The sequence below is a fragment of the Ranitomeya imitator genome, chromosome 4, assembly GCF_032444005.1.
Source record: "Ranitomeya imitator isolate aRanImi1 chromosome 4, aRanImi1.pri, whole genome shotgun sequence".
Classification (NCBI taxonomy): domain Eukaryota; kingdom Metazoa; phylum Chordata; class Amphibia; order Anura; family Dendrobatidae; genus Ranitomeya; species Ranitomeya imitator.
Window position 1 is genome coordinate 423,467,679 of NC_091285.1, and position 19,601 is coordinate 423,487,279.

The 19,601-nt window shown below is 44.0% G+C and overlaps 1 protein-coding gene across 7 annotated transcripts in view; it reads right to left on the bottom strand.

The window, feature by feature from the left end:
* SBF1 (SET binding factor 1) overlaps window positions 1–19,601 on the bottom strand; it is a 260,258-nt gene that overhangs the window by 179,744 nt on the left and 60,913 nt on the right. For all 7 annotated transcript variants that reach the window (XM_069765474.1, XM_069765471.1, XM_069765468.1 and 4 more), the window contains exon 2: window positions 4,136–4,221. In XM_069765474.1, coding sequence (XP_069621575.1) covers window positions 4,136–4,221 — 86 coding nt within the window. The remainder of the gene's footprint in view (window positions 1–4,135; window positions 4,222–19,601) is intronic.

The following is a 19,601-nucleotide window of genomic DNA, read 5'->3' on the forward strand; positions in this document are numbered from 1 at the left end:
TTACCAAAATTTTGAACATTTCGTGAATTTGAATTTTTACTTTTTATGCCCTGAAGCCAGAGTTATATCACTCAAAATAGTTAATAAATAACATTTACCGCATGTCTACTTTACATTACTATAATTTTTTAAACAATTCTTGTTGGATAGGAAGTTAGAAGGGCTGAAAGTTGATCAGAAATGTCTTAATTTTCCAACAAAAGTTACAACACTAATTTTTGCTAAACTAATTTTTACGGACTACATCACATTGGAAGTGACTGAGGGGCCTATATGACAGAAAAAAAACAAAATGACACCATTCGGAAAACTGCACCCCTCAATGTGTTCAAACCCACATTCAAGAAGTTTAAAGCCCTGCAGGTGTTTCACAGAAATGAAAGCAAGGTGGAAGGAAAATAAAAAGAAAATTTTCACCCAAAAATGTTGATTTAGCACAAAATTTTGCATTTTTCGCAAGGGTAACAGGAGAAAATGGATTGTACAATTTTTACGTAGATACCCCATATGTGGGGGGAAACTACTGTTTGGCGTAAGGTACATTTGAAGAGTCCCTAACTTGCAGAAACCCCCATAAATCACCCCATTTTAGAAACAACACCTCTTGAGGAATTCAAAGCATGTGGTGAGCAATTATAACCCTCAGGCGAGTCACAGAATTGAATAATAGTGGGCCAATGGAAAATTACAATTTTTTACTACTAAAATGTTGCTTTAGTGCCAAGTTTTTAATTTTCAAAAGGGATAATAAAAGAAAATGAACCACAGAATTTGTTGTGCAATTCTCCTGAGTGCATAGATACCCCATATATGTGGTCAATAACTACTAGCGTGGAGGCACAACGCGAAGATCAAAGAAGAAGCCGTTCAGATTCTGCTGGAATGGTTTGAGGGTGGCATGTCACACTGGCAAAGCCCCCGAGGTGCCAGAACAGGAGAACCCCTCCATAAGTGACCATATTTTACAAACTATACCCCTTAACGAATATATCTAGGGGTGTATTGAGCATGTTGACACCACATGTACCTCAAAGAAATTAATACCATTGGGCAGTGAAGAAAGAATTACTACATTTGTACCAATAATGCTTTAGTCCCAAGTTTTTAACTTTTTTTTTAAGGGCTAATAGAAAAAAATGGACCTCTCAGTTTGTTGTGCAATTTCTCCTGAGTGCGCCAATACCCTGCATGTAATCGGGAACTACTTTTGAGGCAAAGTGCAAAGTTCAGGAGGGAAGGAGTGCCGCATTACAGCGCAGATTTTACTGGAATTGTTTGAGGGTGCCATGTCACATTGGAGAGCCCCTGTGATGCCAGAAGAGCAGAATCCCCCATAAGTGACCCCATTATACAAACTACACCTCTCAATGAATTCATCCATGGGTGCAGTGATTATATTAACACCACGGGTGTGTCACAATTTTATACCAGTGGGCAATGAAGAAAAAATAATTACACTTACCACCAAAATTTTGTTTTAGCCCCAAATTTTACATATTTACAAGGGGAAATGGGTACAAATGGCACCATGCACCATATGTGGTGATCTGCCTACATATTCATTTGTATGGCTTCCGGCAGGTCACTGATCCCTCAATGAGCTGCCCACTATTTTACATACTGAATAGAATTGTGGTTTGAAAAAAAAAAAAAAAAAATCATTCATCAGGAAGGTGGCGGCGCTTGCACTGTAGCACGAGAAGGTGGATTCATGTTATTCATGTTATTTGGACATACAAATTTAATCAAAATGGCACCACATCTATGCAGTAGCATCCATCACGTTCCGATAGATGCTACTTCGCAGGCGTCGCCGTGGCCATTTTGGCAGTGAAAAAAAAAATGGGCTCCATCAAGATGGCGCCGGCGGAATCAGCGCAGTAGCATCTATCGGAACGATGCTACTACGCCATCTTCATGAAGCTTACATTTTTTGTTGCTCTACCAAAATGGCGGCTGAGCAGTAGCATCTATCTGAATGTGATAGATGCTACTGCGCAGGCGCTACCGCCATTTTGGACAACAACTTTTTTATTTATTTTTTTTTTTTTTAGAAAAACTATATGTCTAAATAACATGAAAAAACAGGCATATTATCCACCTTATGCTACAGTGCAGGCGCCTGGCTGATGAAGGATTTTTTTTCTTCTTCAAGCCATGATTCTAGGAAGTATGTAAAATAGGGGGCAGGTCGGTGAGGGATCAGTGACCGGTCATAAGCCATACAGCTGAATATGTAGGCAAAGCACCACAAAGACACCCCCCACCACCACCACCAGCAGCCACCCCATAGCACAAGAATCTCATTAACTCAAAACTACACACAATGTAGTTTTGAGTTAAAACTACAATCATGTGACAGGGGACGGTAAAAAATGGCCCTGATCATCTCCAGGGTCTCAGCTACCCCCAGTAGATGAGACCCCAGAGATTTTCTGATGCTCGAGGCGCTATACCCCTAGGGTATGTGCACACGTCAGGATTTTCTAGCAGAAATTTCCCGACAAAAAACGGACATTTCTGCCAGAAATCTGCATGCATTTTTTTTTTTTGCGTTTTCCCCCAATGCATAGAATAGCGGGAAAAACGCAAAAAATCTGAAAAATTAATGAACATGCTGGTTTTTTTACTGCAATGCGTTTTTTTGGCGGAAAAAAACATCATGTGCACAAAAATTGCAGAATGCATTCTAAATGATAGGATGCATATGTCTGCAGTTTGTAATGCGTTTTTATCGCGGAAAAAAACGCAAAAAAAAACTGAACGTGTGCACATACCCTTATTTCTAAAAAGCGGCGCTGAGTAATAAATACCCTTAGCTACCACCGTTAAAAGGTGTATAGGCGGTCATTAAGTGGTCAAGCTATGTTCACATGCTGTACCTTTGCATCTTTTTTTGCTGTTTTTCTCTGCAGAAAAGAAGCTACATTGTACAATACCAGAAACAGCCATGAGATTTCAGAAAACCACTCACAGCTTATTTTCCTGTTCTGAAGCATTTCTTGCAGCAATTGTTAATCCATAAAAAGCAATGAGAGTGCAAAACCGAAACCCACCATATTTGATCTGCATTAAAGTAAATAAAACTTTACTGCCATGTACATACATTATTAGAAATGTAGTCCACCTAAAAAACACAGCAAAACCTCTGCTATTTGCTAGATTTTATACATGGCATTTTAACTGTCAAGAGTGAAGGTTTAGGCTGCAAGGAAAAAAAAAATGTTACAAAAGGGTCATGTGTGAGCATACCCTTATGGCGCAGGCGCCGTACGCTGTCAGGATTCTCCGGTAATGCAAGTAAATTGCATACTTTTGGCCACATCCGACTAGACTTTCTTGGTCTCTCTCAATAACAATGAATTCAGCGAGGCAGAGCACGTTTAGTCAGATTGTGGCCGGAAGTATGCAAATATTCCAAATGCTTACGGTCACGTCATCGCTCTCAAGCAGTTACTACTAGTGATGAGCGAATATGCTCGTTACTCGAGATTTCGAGCACGCTCGGGTGACCTCCGAGTATTTTTTAGTGCTCGGAGATTTAGTTTTCCTCACCTCAGCTGAATGATTTACATCTGTTAGCCAGCTTGATTACATGTGGGGATTCCCTAGCAATCAGGCAACCCCCACATGTACTTATGCTGGCTAACAGATGTAAATCATTCAGCTGAGGCGATGAAGACTAAATCTCCGAGCAATAAAAAATACTCGGAGGACCCCCCGAGCGTGCTCAAGAAATCTCGAGTAACGAGTATATTCGCTCATCACTAGTTACTACCTAGAATCCTGACAGTGTGCAGGGGCGCACAATATATGGACAGGTGTCTGCAACAACAGACTTCACAGAAGACCTGCTAAGGTTGTTTCCCTGTCTAGCAGGGTTTATCTTACACTCTACTTTTAAACAGAATGCCTCTTCTTAGAATAGGACATCAATAATAACTTGATTGGTGTCCGATTTTCAGCACTCCAGCAGTGATGGCATGAGCATTACACTCCCTTCAAACAATTGATCAGTATGGGGGTGTAGAGAGTCGGACCCCCACTGATTTAACATTGCTTGCCTATCCTATGTATAGGACGGCAATTGCTGGATAACTACTTTAACCAGAAACTTTGTTATGACAATACTTACAAGTTCAATGCCTTGGGGAAAGGGGTTATCTTCCCAGTCTTTTTCAGGGAAACGTTGCAGAATCTTGCCTTGCCCTATGCTGCTACCTATGGAGAGAAAAAACCCTTAACATACAACATATCGCAAACAAAACATAATACATTGTCCTATTAACGCACAAATAATGTCTCGTCCAAATTCTAAACTGGCTAAATAGAAGAAAAAGGAAAAAACAGCAAGACGTAGCAATAAGGGTACAACACATGCTGAAAACACAATTCTGGAAATTCAAGGTTTTTTTTTCTCTTTAGGCTGTGTGCACACGTTGCGGTTTTTTCGCATTTTTTCCAGATAAAAACACGCTATAAAACCGCAAAACAACCGCATACAATAAGCATCCCATCATTTAGAATGAATTCCGCATGTTTTGTGCACATGATGTGTTTTTTTCCGCGAAAAAAACGCATCGCGGTAAAAACCACAGAATGTTCATTCATTTTGCGTTTTTTTTGCGGATTTCCCACTACAAAATGCATTGGGAAGTGTCCGAAGAAAAAAAAATAAATAAAATAAAAAATAAAAAAAAAAAATCGCAGCAAAAACGCATGCGGTTTTCTTGCCGATTTCTTGCAGAAAATGTCTGGTTTTCTCAGGAATTTTCTGCGAGAAATCCTGAACGTGTGCACATAGCCAAATCCTTCTACCCAGCACATTGCTGAAATATTGTACTGTAAATAAATAAACAAACACAAGCAATCATTTAAAAAATGCTTAATACGAGTGCGGCTGATTTCCGGTTATTTGAGTCAACTGGAGTGGGACGGCGAGAGCCTAGCTCTTCAAACGCCACAATGTTTCAAGGAAAAGCATACGCGATTCTGATTCATACAGTCTGTGGTTTGGTCAGCTGGAATCAAGTGACAGGTTTCCTTTCAAAATACTGTACCCTATGTGTTTATAGTAGCTACTTTTATTGTTATCCTGCCAGTGATAATAGAGATTACTGAAACGTAACAGCGGAAGTATCAGCCTAAAGGTACCGTCACATTAAGCGACGCTGCAGCGATATAGACAACGATGCCGATCGCTGCAGCGTCGCTGTTTAGTCGTTGTGTGGTCGCTGGAGAGCTGTCACACAGACAGCTCTCCAGCGACCAACGATGCCGAAGTCCCCGGGTAACCAGGGTAAACATTGGGTTACTAAGCGCAGGGCCACGCTTAGTAACACGATGTTTACCCTGGTTACCATTGTAAATGTAAAAAAAACACTACATACTTACATTCCGGTGTCTGTCGCGTCCCCCGGCGTCAGCTTCCCTGCACTGTGTAAGTGCCGGCTGTAAAGCAGAGCGGTGACGTCACCGCTGTGCTCTGCTTTACGGCCAGCGCTGACAGTGCAGGGAAGCGGACGCCGGGGGATGCGACAGACACCGGAATGTAAGTATGTAGTTTTTTTTTTTTTACATTTGCAATGGTAACCAGGGTAAATATCAGGTTACTAAGCGCAGCCCTGCGCTTAGTAACCTGATGTTTACCCTGGTTACAAGTGAACACATCGCTGGATCGGCATCACACACGCCGATTCAGCGATGTCAGCGGGTGATCCAGCGACGAAATAAAGTTCTGGCCTGCTACCTCCGACCAGCGATGTCACAGCAGGATCCTGATCGCTGCTGCGTGTCAAACGCAACGATATCGCTATCCAGGACGCTGCAACGTCACGGATCGCTATCGTTATCGTTCTAAAGTTGCTCAGTGTGAAGGTACCTTAATAAAGATCAGTGATTATGTATAGTCTGCAATATTTCCGTATTATTTTTAAAATAGTAACATGTAACAAAGAGTGAAAGATAGAAAAAAAAATTGATGAACCTGATGAAAAAAAGTGTGTGTGTTTTTTTTTTTTACTAAACACTGCTTTTAAGCACGATACTGTGGAAATTTAAGTGGGTTTTTGTATAATCAAAACTTATCTATTCACATGTCTTATCAGTGGGGAATCTACTTTGCCTCGTCTGTGGTATATGCATTTTATAGAGAGGAAACAGCGTATGTACACAACTGATTGACTTGCACAGGTTACAGACTTCCGTTTTTATCTTTGAAAGTGCCAACAGTATTACCCACGCAGATCAGACACTAATCATCAACTATCCTATTAGGATTAAGGGAAATCCCTTTAATTATGTGATATATATATTTTTTATGGGAACTGGAGCTCCTTATTTCTGCCCAAAATTTATTACATAGACGTACTGGAAAACGCAGCTGTAGCTTAATTTTACAGTATATGGAAGGAGCGAAACGATCAAATTCACAATTTATTTAAAAAAAAAGAACTGATTTGATGGTAATGTGATAGATATTTGGTAATGCTTAGACTAAAAAACAGTGAACACCTTCAGCGTCACAACCATCATCACTGCCAATTAAAGATAACATTCCTAGATTAATAGACATGCCAAATAAGCAACCTTCCTGTTAATTGGCATACACATTGTGCACAAGATGCTGCTGCCACAGTGGATAGTGATGCAGATCTTCCTGTGATGATTCATTACAAAGTATCTGAGTCGTCTCTTAAGACTTTACAGGTGTCAAAAACCACTACCGCTTTTGTAGAATTCCCCACTAAAAAGACTATAATACAAAGGCCATAAACCTGCTTGAATTGTTACCAGGTCTCTATAGAGAAGTGAAGCACTCCATTTCTGCCTTTACAGCCTAGTTGAAGAGTAGTATTTTCTAATCTCCTAAACCAGTGGACCCCAATCTTTCTGACCTTGAGAGCCACAGTCAGCCCAGAGAGATAGTCACAAGCCACATTCAATTCCTGACCCCCTCACATTAGAGGCAACCAAAGCCCCCATTATGGATATAAAGATAACCAAAGCTTTTCCACAGAAGTCACACCGAAACAGAATACAATGATCCAAGGGTTCACCTATTCAGTATTCTCCCATCAAGCACTCCCAACACACCAGGGCTGTGGAGTCAGAGTCATGGAGTAGGAGTCCATTTTGTTGGAGTCGGTATAAAAATGGAACGACTCCAACCAGTAAAATATATAATACATTGGGTACAGTAGTACAATGCAGGATGTGATGAATATTTTTTTCACAATAATTTGGGAAAGTTATGAAATATCCTATAAATGCCTGTTCTGTTCCTGATCTAAGGATCTCGGCTTTTAGTGGAGATGAATCTGTGCTGCACTTTAGGTACCTGCTCAGTAGTGACCTCCCATAGGGGTGGAGCCGTATATTCATCACTGTAATGAGCGGTACCACGTGACCGCTCACACAGGACAAGGTGCCGCTGCTGAGAGAAGGCATCGCAGGAGCTGGGTGAGTATTTCTCTATAAGCGGGCGGGTGCACGGGGGTTGAGAGGCGGGAGGTGACCCCAAACTTTATTTTTAACAACAACAAAAAATTGATTTTTTTATTCCTTCTCTCCTGCAAGCGCTGCTTTCAGCCGAGCAGGACAGAAGGGATGAATGCAGACTTTAGCACCACACACAGGGGACAGCACTTACTGTAGCGCTGTTCCGTGTGGTCCTCAGGCGGCACACGGATGGCACACGGACAGCATTCGTGTGCGGTACGTGTTTACACGGACCCATTGACTTTAATGGGTCCGTGTGATCCGTGAGCTCCCACAAACACTGACATGTCTCCGTGTTTTGCAAACCGACACACGGTCCGTGAAAACAAGCTGACATATGCAGAGACACATTTATTTTAATGTGTCTACGTGAGTCCGTGTCTCCGGTACGTGAGGAAACTGTCACCACACGTACCGGAGCCACTGACGTGTGAAACCGGCCTTAGAAAGACCTGGTACCACTCATTGGTCTTCAAAAAAAAAAAAGAAAAAACATACCGATCAAATCTAGCATAGTTCTCACACGTGATCAGCTACATCGTAGCTCAGACAGTCATTTTGCTGCTGACATGTCCTGGACAAACCTCTGGATTCGTTTTTTTTCTTTCCATTTCCTACTTACTCTCTTCTCACACTTTGCCTTTTTAGGGTACTTTCACACTAGCGTTTTTTTCAAAAGTGCTTGCAGGATGCGTTTTTTCCCCATACACTTCTATTGACGACGCATTTGCGATGGATTTGCACACTTCGCATCCGTCTTGCGACGAATGCGTCGTGCTTTGGCGGACCGTCGGGAGAAAAAAAACCCTACATGTAACTTTTTTTCTCCCGACGGACCGCTTTTTCCGACCGCGCATGCGCGACCGGAACTCCGCTCCCACCTCCCCGCACCTTACAATGGGGCAGCGGATGCGCCGGAAAAATGCTTCCGCTGCCTCCATTGTGCAATGCAGCAAACGCTAGCGTCGGAATCTCTTCCCGACGCATTGCGACGGGGAGATTCCGACGCTAGTGTGAAAGAAGCCTTAGCCCATCAGGCTGCTTTGTTTATTAAGCATTGTCCGGGCTCCACAACTACTTTGTCACACACAATATCTTCCACGTTCTATGCGTTAAATTTCTCCACTTATTTTTTCTTTACAATCTTAGATAATTGCTGTCTGTAGTTTTTCTTTGTGGGGCTGCCTCCTGCTGTTAGAGTTGTGGCCATGCAATGCTAAAATAAAGAATTTATCAAAAATAAAATAAAAATAAGCAAGCTACTGGATGTGGCGCAATTTCTAGGTCTTAGGCAGGATAAATTCTATTACTCTTCTTCACATTCTGGGGAGGAGATGTCCCCTGCAAAAGTATCTCACAAATCTCTCAGCAGAGAGCCATCTGATATGTTGGGGTACGGTAAGTCCAATTGGGACAGAAATGGTACAGATTGTCTGCACAAATTAGCGGATGGAGAATCTGCTACTTCAAGAAAACACTAGCAGCAAGGTGGAGGAGATCTGACCAAATATCACCCACACTGCTGATATTACCTGCGCAGAAAAGTGCGCATCTGTAAATCTGCAGCATGCTAGTTGAGAATTGTTCCCAGGCTGGTTACATGTTTTTACTAACTGGGTTTGGCAGCAAAGTCAAAATTCATTCCAAAACAGATCTCGATGCCTCCCGATACGCAACAAAATCAGTAAATCCAGGTACAATCAGAACAATTACAAAAGTCTATTCTCTTTGCCTGCACGTTGGGACCATATTTGCTGGTCCCCAGCTGGATTCAGCAATGATGCGTCGTACGCTGCAGTCAATCACACAAGGTAATCTTTGCAGGAGGCCAGTGTACAGCTATCAGCCAGGACCACAGTTGCTTCAAAAGCGCCAGGTACAGTGTATATAACTAAATGCCTGGCTGTTATTTTCTATAGGAAAATTCACAATATATTCCTCTTGATTTAGTGCAAATTTATCTAAGGGTATGTGCACACAATGCTGATTTAGTGCAGAACTGCAGCAGATTTTTCTGCAGCAGAAACGCTGCAGAACTGCACTGTGATTACAGTACAATGTAAATCAATGTGAAAAAAAAAAAAAGCTGTGCACATGGTGCAGAAAAATCTGCGCAGAAACGCTGCAGATTTCAAAGAAGTGAATGTCACTTTTGTGCAGTTCTGCAGCGTTTCTGCACCCCTCCATAATAGAAATCTGCAGGTGCATTTTTGGTGCGTTTTTGATGCGTTTTTTGTGCAGATTTGTGCATAAAAACGCATAAAAACGCATAAAAATGCATAAAAACCGCATAAAAAAAACGCATCTGCGGATTCTGCCAGGAGATGCAGATTTAGTTCAGAACTGCAGCAGATTTTTCTGCACCAAATCTGCATCGTGTGCACACAGCCTAAGTCTCCTTGTGGCTTTTCCAGACTTCCTATTTTTCACATGCACAAACCTTTAAAAGGGAATATGTCAGCAAGTTATTGCTATGTAATCTGAGAGCACCATGATGTACAGTCCCTTGCGAAAGTATTTGGCCCCCTTGAACTTTTCAACCTTTCAAAGATACCAAATGTAAATTTTTGGTGAAGAATCAACAACAAGTGGAACACAAGTGTGAAGTTGACCGAAATTTATTGGTCATTTTAAATGTTTGTGAAAATTCAAAAACTGAAAAGTGGGACGTGCAATATTATTCGGCCCCTTTACTTTCAGTGCCGCAAACTTACTCCAGAAGTTCATTGTGGATCTCTGAATGATCCAATGTTGTCCTAAATGCCTAATGATGATAAATATAATCCACCTGTGTGTAATCAAGTCTCTGTATAAATGCGCCTACTCTGTGATAGTCTCAGGGTTCTGTTTGAAGCACAGAGAGCATCATGAAGACCAAGGAACACAATAGGCAGGTCTGTGATACTGTTATGGAGAAGTTTACAGCTGGATTTGGATACAAAATGATTTCCAAAACTTAAAACATCCCAAGGAGCACTGTGCAGGTGATCATGTTGAAATGGAAGAAGTATCATACCACTGCAAATCTACCAAGACCCGGGCCGTCCCTCAAAATTTTCATCTCAAACAAGCATAAGGCTGGGTTCACACTGCGTTGTGTGAACCCGTTTAACGGACTACGTTACACCGCGGCATAACGCGGTGTAACGTAGTCCGTTAACGCCGCCATTACAAGCAATGGCGAGCGCATCGCTAGCGCACGCCCACAATGGGCGTGCGCTAGTGATGTGCCGTCATTGAGTGACGGACCCGAGACACCGCCTGCAGCGTTTCCGGGTCCGTCACTGCTAGCGCGCCGCTAGCGCAGATGGAGCTAGCAGAAACTCCATCTGCGCTAGTGCTGTGCAAGCGCCGGCACTTGCGTTAGTGCAGTCCGTTTAACGGATATGTTGAACGGACTGCACTAACGTAGTGTGAACCTAGCCTAAGACTGATCAGAGATGCAGCCAATAGGCCCATGATCAGTCTGGATGAACTGCAGAGATCTACAGCTGAGGTGGGACAGTCCGTCCATAGGACAACAATCAGTCGTACACTGCACAAATCTGGCCTTTAGGGCTCATACTCACTTACGTGAAATACAGCTGAGTCAAGCATGGTAACACCCAGCTCTGCCGCTGACACTGGGGAGTGGAGCGTGCAGCTCTATGTATTGCTATGCGGCCGCACGCTCCGCTCTGGAGTGCCGGCGGCAGAGCCGGGTTTTAACATGTGAGACTCGGCCGTATTTCATGCAAGTTAGTACGAGCCCTTATAGAAGAGTGGCAAGAAGAAAGCCATTTCTCAAAGATATCCATAAAAAGAGTTGTTTAACCCCTTCCCGACCTTTGACGCATACGCTGCGTCATGAAAGTCGGTGCCATTCCGACCCATGACGCAGCATATGCGTCATGGAAAGATCGCGTCCCTGCAGGCCGGGTGAAAGGGTTAACTCCCATTTCACCTGGCCTGCAGGGACAGGGGGAGTGGTAGTTTAGCCCAGGGGGGTGGCTTCACCCCCTCGTGGCTACGATCGCTCTGATTGGCTGTTGAAAGTGAAACTGCCAATCAGAGCGATTTGTAATATTTCACCTAAAAAAATGGTGAAATATTACAATCCAGCCATGGCCGATGCTGCAATATCATCGGCCATGGCTGGACACACTAATGTGCACCCACTCCACTCCTCCGATCGCCCCCCCAGCCCCCCGATCTGCGGTCTGCTCCCCTCGGTCCTGTGCTCCGCTCCCCCGTCCTCCTGCCCGCTCCCCCCGTGCTCCAATCACACCCCCCGTGCTCCAATCAAACCCCCCCGCACTCCGATCCCCCCCCCCCCGCACAGCGATTCCCCCCCCCCCCGTGCTCCGATCCACCCGCCCGCACAGCGATCCCCCACTCCGTGCTCCAATCCACACCCCCCCCCCCCCCCCCCCCCCCGTGCCCTGATCTCCCCCCCCCCCCCCCCCCCCGTGCCCTGATCTCCCCCCCCCTTATACTTACCTGGCCTCCCGGGGACCGTCCGTCTTCTTTCCTGGGCGCCGCCATCTTCCAAAATGGCGGGCGCATGTGTAGTGCGCCCGCCAAATCTGCCGGCCGGCAGATTCGTTCCAGAGTGAATTTTGATCACTGAGATAGGTTATATCTCAGTGATCAAAACAAAAAAAAAAAAAAAAAGTAAATGACTCCTCTCCCCCCCCCCCCCCCCCCCCCCCCCTTTGTCACCCCCATAGGTAGGGACAATAAAAAAATATATTTATTTTTTTTTTCCACTAAGGTTGGGGTAAGAACTAGGGTTAGGGTTAGGGTTAGGGTTAGGGCTAGGGTTAGGGTTTCGGTATGTGCACACGTATTCTGTTCCTCTGCGGATTTTTCCGCTGCGGATTTGATAAATCCGCAGTGCTAAACCGCTGCGGATTTATGGCGGATTTACCATGTTTTTTCTGCGCCTTTCAATGCGGTTTTACAACAGCGATTTTCTATTTGAGCAGTTGTAAAACCGCTGCGGAATCCGCAGAAAGAAGTGACATGCTGCGGAATGTAAACCGCTGCGTTTCTGTGCAGTTTTTTCCGCAGCATGTGTACAGCGATTTTTGTTTCCCATAGGTTTACATTGAACTGTAAAACTCATGGGAAACCGCTGCGGATCCGCAGCGTTTTCCGCAGCGTGTGCACATACCTTTAGAATTAGGCTATGTGCACACGGTGCGGATTTGGCTGCGGATTGGCCGCTGCGGATCCGCAGCAGAGTTCCATCAGGTTTACAGTACCATGTAAACATATGGAAAGCCAAATCCGCTGTGCCCATGGTGCGGAAAATACCGCGCGGGAACGCTGCGTTGTATTTTCCGCAGCATGTCAATTCTTTGTGCGGATTCCGCAGCGTTTTACACCTGTTCCTCAATAGGAATCCACAGGTGAAATCCGAACAAAAAACACTGGAAATCCGCGGTAAATCCGCAGGTAAAACGCAGTGCCTTTTACCCGCAGATTTTTCATAAATGGTGCTGAAAAATCTCATACGAATCCGCAACGTTGGCACATAGCCTTAGGGCTAGGGTTGGGTTGGAATTAGGGTTGTGGTTAGGGTTAGGGGTGTGTTGGGGTTACGGGTGTGTTGGGGTTAGGGTTGTGATAAGGGTTACGGCTACAGTTGGGATAAGGGTTAGGGGTGTGTTGGAGTTAGAATTGAGGGGTTTCCACTGTTTAGGCACATCAGGGGGTCTCCAAACGCAACATGGCGCCACCATTAATTCCAGCCAATCTTGTATTCAAAAAGTCAAATGGTGCTCCCTCACTTCCGAGCCCCGACGTGTGCCCAAACAGTGGTTTACCCCCACATATGGGGTACCAGCATACTCAGGACAAACTGCGCAACAATTACTGGGGTCCAATTTCTCCTGTTACCCTTGTGAAAATAAAGAAATGCTTGCTAAAACATCATTTTTGAGGAAAGAAAATGATTTTTTATTTTCACGGCTCTGCGTTGTAAACGTCTGTGAAGCACTTGGGGGTTCAAAGTGCTCACCACATATCTAGATAAGTTCCTTGGGGGGTCTAGTTTCTAAAATGGGGTCACTTGTGGGGGGTTTCTACTGTTTAGGCACACCAGGGGCTCTGCAAACGCAATGTGACGCCCGCAGACCATTCCATCAAAGTCTGCATTTCAAAAGTCACTACTTCCCTTCTGAGCCCCGACCTGTGCCCAAACAGTGGTTTACCCCCACACATGGGGTATCAGCGTACTCAGGAGAAACTGGACAACAACTTTTGGGGTCTAATTTCTCCTGTAACCCTTGGAAAATAAAAAATTCTGGGCTAAATAATTATTTTTGAGGAAAGAAAACGTATTTATTATTTTCACGGCTCTGCATTATAAACTTCTATGAAGCACTTGGGGGTTCAAAGTGCTCACCACACATCTAGATAAGTTCCTTTCGGGGTCTAGTTTCCAAAATGGGGTCACTTGTGGGGGGTTTCTACTGTTAAGCCACATCAGGGGCTCTGCAAACGCAACGTGACGCCCACAGAGCATTCCATCAAGTCTGCATTTCAAAATGTCACTACTTCACTTCCGAGCCCCGGCATGTGCCCAAACAGTGGTTTACCCCCACATATGGGGTATCAGCGTACTCAGGAGAAACTGGACAACAACTTTTGTGGTCAAATTTCTCCTGTTACCCTTTGTAAAATAAAAAATTGCAGGCTAAAAGATCATTTTTGAGAAAATATTTTTTTTTTTTTATTTTCATGGCTCTGCGTTATAAACTTCTGTGAAGCACTTGGGGGTTCAAAGTCCTCACCACACATCTAGATTAGTTCCTTTGGGGGTCTAGTTTCCAAAATGGGGTCATTTCTGGGGGATCTCCAATGTTTAGGCACACAGGGGCCCTCCAAACGTGACATGGTGTCCGCTAATGATTGGAGCTAATTTTCCATTTAAAAAGCCAAATGGCGTGCCATCCCTTCCGAGCCCTGCCGTGCGCCCAAACAGTGGTTTACCCCCACATATGGGGTATCAGCGTACTCAGGACAAACTGGACAACAATATTTGGGGTCCAATTTCTCCCATTATCCTTGGCAAAATAGGAAATTCCAGGCTAAAAAATCATTTTTGAGGAAAGAAAAATTATTTTTTATTATTTTCATGGCTCTGCGTTATAAACTTCTGTGAAGCACCTGGGGGTTTAAAGTGCTCAATATGCATCTAGATAAGTTCCTTGGGGGGTCTAGTTTCCAAAATGGGGTCACTTGTGGGGGAGCTCCAATGCATAGGCACACAGGGGCTCTCCAAACGCGACATGGTGTCCGCTAACAATTGGAGCTAATTTTCCATTCAAAAAGTCAAATGGCGCGCCTTCCCTTCCGAGCCCTGCCGTGTGCCCAAACAGTGGTTTACCCCCACATATGAGGTATCGGCGTACTCGGGAGAAATTGCCCAACAAATTTTATGATCCATTTTATCCTACTGCCCATGTGAAAATGAAAAAATTGAGGCTAAAAGAATTTTTTTGTGAAAAAAAAGTACTTTTTCATTTTTACAGATCAATTTGTGAAGCACCTGAGGGTTTAAAGTGCTCACTAGGCATCTAAATAAGTTCCTTGGGGGGTCTAGTTTCCAAAATGGGGTCACTTGTGGGGGAGCGCCAATGTTTAGGCACACGGGGGCTCTCCAAACGTGACATGGTGTCCGCTAAAGAGTGGAGCCAATTTTTGATTCAAAAAGTCAAATGGCGCTCCTTCCCTTCCAAGCCCTGCCGTGCGCCCAAACAGTGGTTTACCCCCACATATGAGGTATCAGCGTACTCAGGACAAATTGCACAACAACTTTCGTGGTTCAGTTTCTCCTTTTACCATTGGGAAAATAAAAAAATTGTTGCTAAAAGATAATTTTTGTGACTAAAAAGTTAAATGTTCATTTTTTCCTTCCATGTTGCTTCTGCTGCTGTGAAGCACCTGAAGGGTTAATAAACTTCTTGAATGTGGTTTTGAGTACCTTGAGGGATGCAGTTTTTAGAATGGTGTCACTTTTGGGTATTTTCAGCCATATAGACCCCTCAAACTGACTTCAAATGTGAGGTGGTCCCTAAAAAAAATGGTTTTGTAAATTTCGTTGTAAAAATGACAAATCGCTGGTCAAATTTTAACCCTTATAACTTCCTAACAAAAAAAAATTTTGTTTCCAAAATTGTGCTGATGTAAAGTAAACGTGGGAAATGTTATTTATTAACTGTTTTGTGTCACATATCTCTCTGGTTTAACAGAATAAAAATTCAAAATGTGAAAATTGCGAAATTTTCAAAATTTTCGCCAAATTTCCGTTTTTATCACAAATAAACGCAGAATTTATTGCCCTAAATTTACCACTAACATGAAGCCCAATATGTCACAAAAAAACAATCTCAGAACCGCTAGGATCCGTTGAAGCGTTCCTGAGTTATTACCTCATAAAGGGACACTGGTCAGAATTGCAAAAAACGGCAAGGTCTTTAAGGTCAAAATAGGCTGGGTCATGAAGGGGTTAAAGTTTGCAACAAGCCACCTGGAAGACACACCAAACATGTGGAAGAAGGCGCTCTGGTCAGATGAAACCAAAACCGAACTTTTTGGCAACAATGCCAAATGATATGTTTGGCGTAAAGGCAACACAGCTCATCGCCCTGAACACACCATCCCCACTGTCAAACATGGTGGTGGCAGCATCATGGTTTGGGCCTGCTTTTCTCCAGCAGGGACAGGGAAGATGGTTAAAATTGATGGGAAGATGGATGGAGCCAAATTCAGGACCATTCTTGAAGAAAACCTGTTGGCGTCTGTAAAAGACCTGAGACTGGGACCGAAATTTGTCTTCCAACAAGACAATGATCCCAAACAAAGCAAAATCTACAATGGAATGGTTCACAAATAAACGTATCCAGGTGTTAGAATGGCCAAGTCAAAGTCCAGACCTCAATACAATCGAGAATCTGTGGAAAGAGCTGAAAACTGCTGTTCACAAACGATCTCCATCAAACCTCACTGAGCTCGAGCTGTTTGCCAAGGAAGAATGGGCAAGAATTTCAGTCTCTCAATGTACAAAACTGATAGAGACATACCCCAAGCGACTTGCAGGCAAAGGTGGTGCAACAATGTATCAAGTTAAAGGGGCCGAATAATATTGCATGCCCCACTTTTCAGTTTTTGAATTTCCACAAAAATTAAAAACAACTAATAAATTTCGTTCAACTTCACAATTGTGTTCCACTTGTAGTTGATTCTTCAACAAAAATTTACATTTGGCATCTTTATGTTTGAAGCATGATATGTGGGAAAAGGATGCTAAGTTCCGGGGAGCGCTTAGTAACCCGATGTTTACCCTGGTTACCATCGTAAAAGTAAAAAAAACAAACACTACATACTTACCTTCAGCTGTCTGTCCCCGGCGCTGTGCTTCTCTGCACTCCTCCTGCATCCGGTGTCAGCGCCGGCCAGCCGGAAAGCACAGCGGTGACGTCACCGCTCTGCTTTCCGGCTGACCGGCGCTGACAGTGCAGAGGAAAGCAGAGCGCCGGAGGACAGACAGCGGAAGGCAAGTATGTAGTGTTTGTTTTTTTTACTTTTACGATGGTAACCAGGGTAAACATCGGGTTACTAAGCGGCCCTGCGCTTAGTAACCCGATGTTTACCCTGGTTACCGGGGACCTCGGGATCGTTGGTCGCTGGAGAGCTGTCTGTGTGACAGCTCTCCAGCGACCAAACAGCTACGCTGCAGCGATCGGCATAGTTGTCGGTATCGCTGCAGCGTCGCTGAGTGTGAAGGTACCTTAAGGCCACCGGCATTAGGGGCTTATCTACAGCATTTTGTAATGCTGTAGATAAGCCCCCGATGTAACCTGCAAGATAAGAAAAACAGGTTATATTATACTCACCCAGGGGCAGTCCCGATGCAGTCCGGTCCGATGGGCGTCACAGTCTGGCACCTCCCATCTTCATATGATGATGTCCTCTTTTCTTATTGTCGCAGCTCCTGCGCAGGCGTACTTTGTCTGCCCTGTTGATGGCAGAGTGAAGTGCTGCAGTGCGCATGGCCTCTCTCACCTTTTCCGATGCCTGCGCATTGCAGTACTTTGCCCTGCCCTCAACAGGGCAGATAAAGTACGCCTGCGCAGGAGCTGCGGCAGGAAGAAAAGAAGAGCACATCATCGTATGAAGATGGGAGGACCCGGACCGAGACACACATCGGACCGGACCCGGACCGCCCCTGGGTGAGTATAATCTAACTTGTTTTTCTCATCTTTCAGGTTACATCGGGGGCCTATCTACAGCATTACAGAATGCTGTAGATAAGGTCCTGATGGCGGTGGCCGCAGCTTATAGGCGAATTTTGGTGTGACATATTCCCTTTAACCATCTTTTTTACTCATTGATGGGGTTTAGTAGGCTGGTCTTTATAATTATTCCTTTAGCCTATGTGCACACGTAGGAAATGTGGAGCAGAATTTTCTGCACTAAATCTGCATCTCCTGGCAGAATCCGCAGGTGCGTTTTTTGTGCAGATTTTACCACTGTGGATTTCTATAATGGAACGGTGCAGAAACGCTGCAGAACTGCACAAAAGAAGTGACATGCACTTCTTTGAAATCTGCAGCGTTTCTGCGCAGATTTTTCTGCACAGCTTTTTTTTCACATTGATTTACATTGTACTGTAAATCACAGAGCAGTTCTGCAGCGTTTCTGCTGCAGAAAAATCTGCTGCAGTTCTGCACTAAATCTGCATTGTGTGCACATACCCTTATACTACTTCATATAATGACTTCCTGATGAGGGGGTCATAGATTTGTGTTATACACCATAGCATCTGAAGAGGCAAAATGTAAAGGGAAGGGAGAAAGCAGCCCCCTGAATTGATCATGAGACACGAGTTGTGTCTTGGACACGGCAGCCAACCTATAGTCACAAATCACAGGTCTGCTGGATGAAGCAGCGTTAAAAAAGCAGATCTGAGGATAACATGCTGCAGGTGATCGTCCCCCATATGAAGGGGCATATTATTCTCAAGCTCCTGACTGTATAACCACTGCACATAAGTGCTGCAGGTATAATACCCAACGGCAAGCAGCATTGTGTTGCACTTAGCAAGGAGCAAGCTGCGCACAATATTGTTCCACGCAGGCAGCAGAGCCCGAGCTGTCACTGGCGAGATGTGGCTGTGTAAGTCAGAGCCTGTTATTCTGGATCTCATTATCTCATCCTGAAACAGATTAAACTCCATGATTCATCACACACCAACACCACCGAGACACGGCTATTCGGGGAACAAGCAGCTATGCATGCTGCCAGCACGGAAGGTGCGAACACCTAGTGCCACATACAGGCCTGTGCCCTGCTTTATGGCAGGTAAAGGATGCATTTTGCAGCCTTTTTCACCGCTTTGAAATGGAACCAAAGGAGTATATTATACACATATAGTATACACATATGTGAAAAAAATGCTACCCATGTCAGTGTTTTGCCTCCATGTGTCTGCTTTTATCCACTGCAATGTTCGATAGGGACAGCACACACAAGGAACACTGATGGCATCAGCGTTCTGTACTTCACTGATGATAGACTTGTATTGTATGGTCAACCATGCTGATGGAAAAAAACAAAAACACGTCTCCGTGTGCTTTGCATGGCCAAACAATACATGAAAAAAATCATAGACATGGGAATAGCACCATAGATTGTAATGGGTACATGTGGTATCCGTGAAAAAAAAAAAAAACGGATACTATAGTATTTGCAACTGATGTCTGAATGAGGCCTTATGCAATGCAAAACTGGCAGGCTCTAATCACTGAGAATGTGTGGGGTATGTTCACACAAAGATTTTTTGCAGCTTTTTTCATGCAAATAAGAAGCTCCATTTCACAGTGTCAGCAAAAAGCTAGGACATTTCAGATGTCTCATGCACACGCTTGTTTTTTCGCTGGACTGAACAGAATAGCTTCAAAATTAGGGAGGACCGTAAACAACCGAAAAATCTGTGAACTGGCAACAAAAAGTCCCCCAACACAACGTAAAGAATCAAATGGATATCTTTATTGAAAATACAAAATGTAAAATATTTTCAGGAGATGAAAACAAACTGAAAAAACAGGATG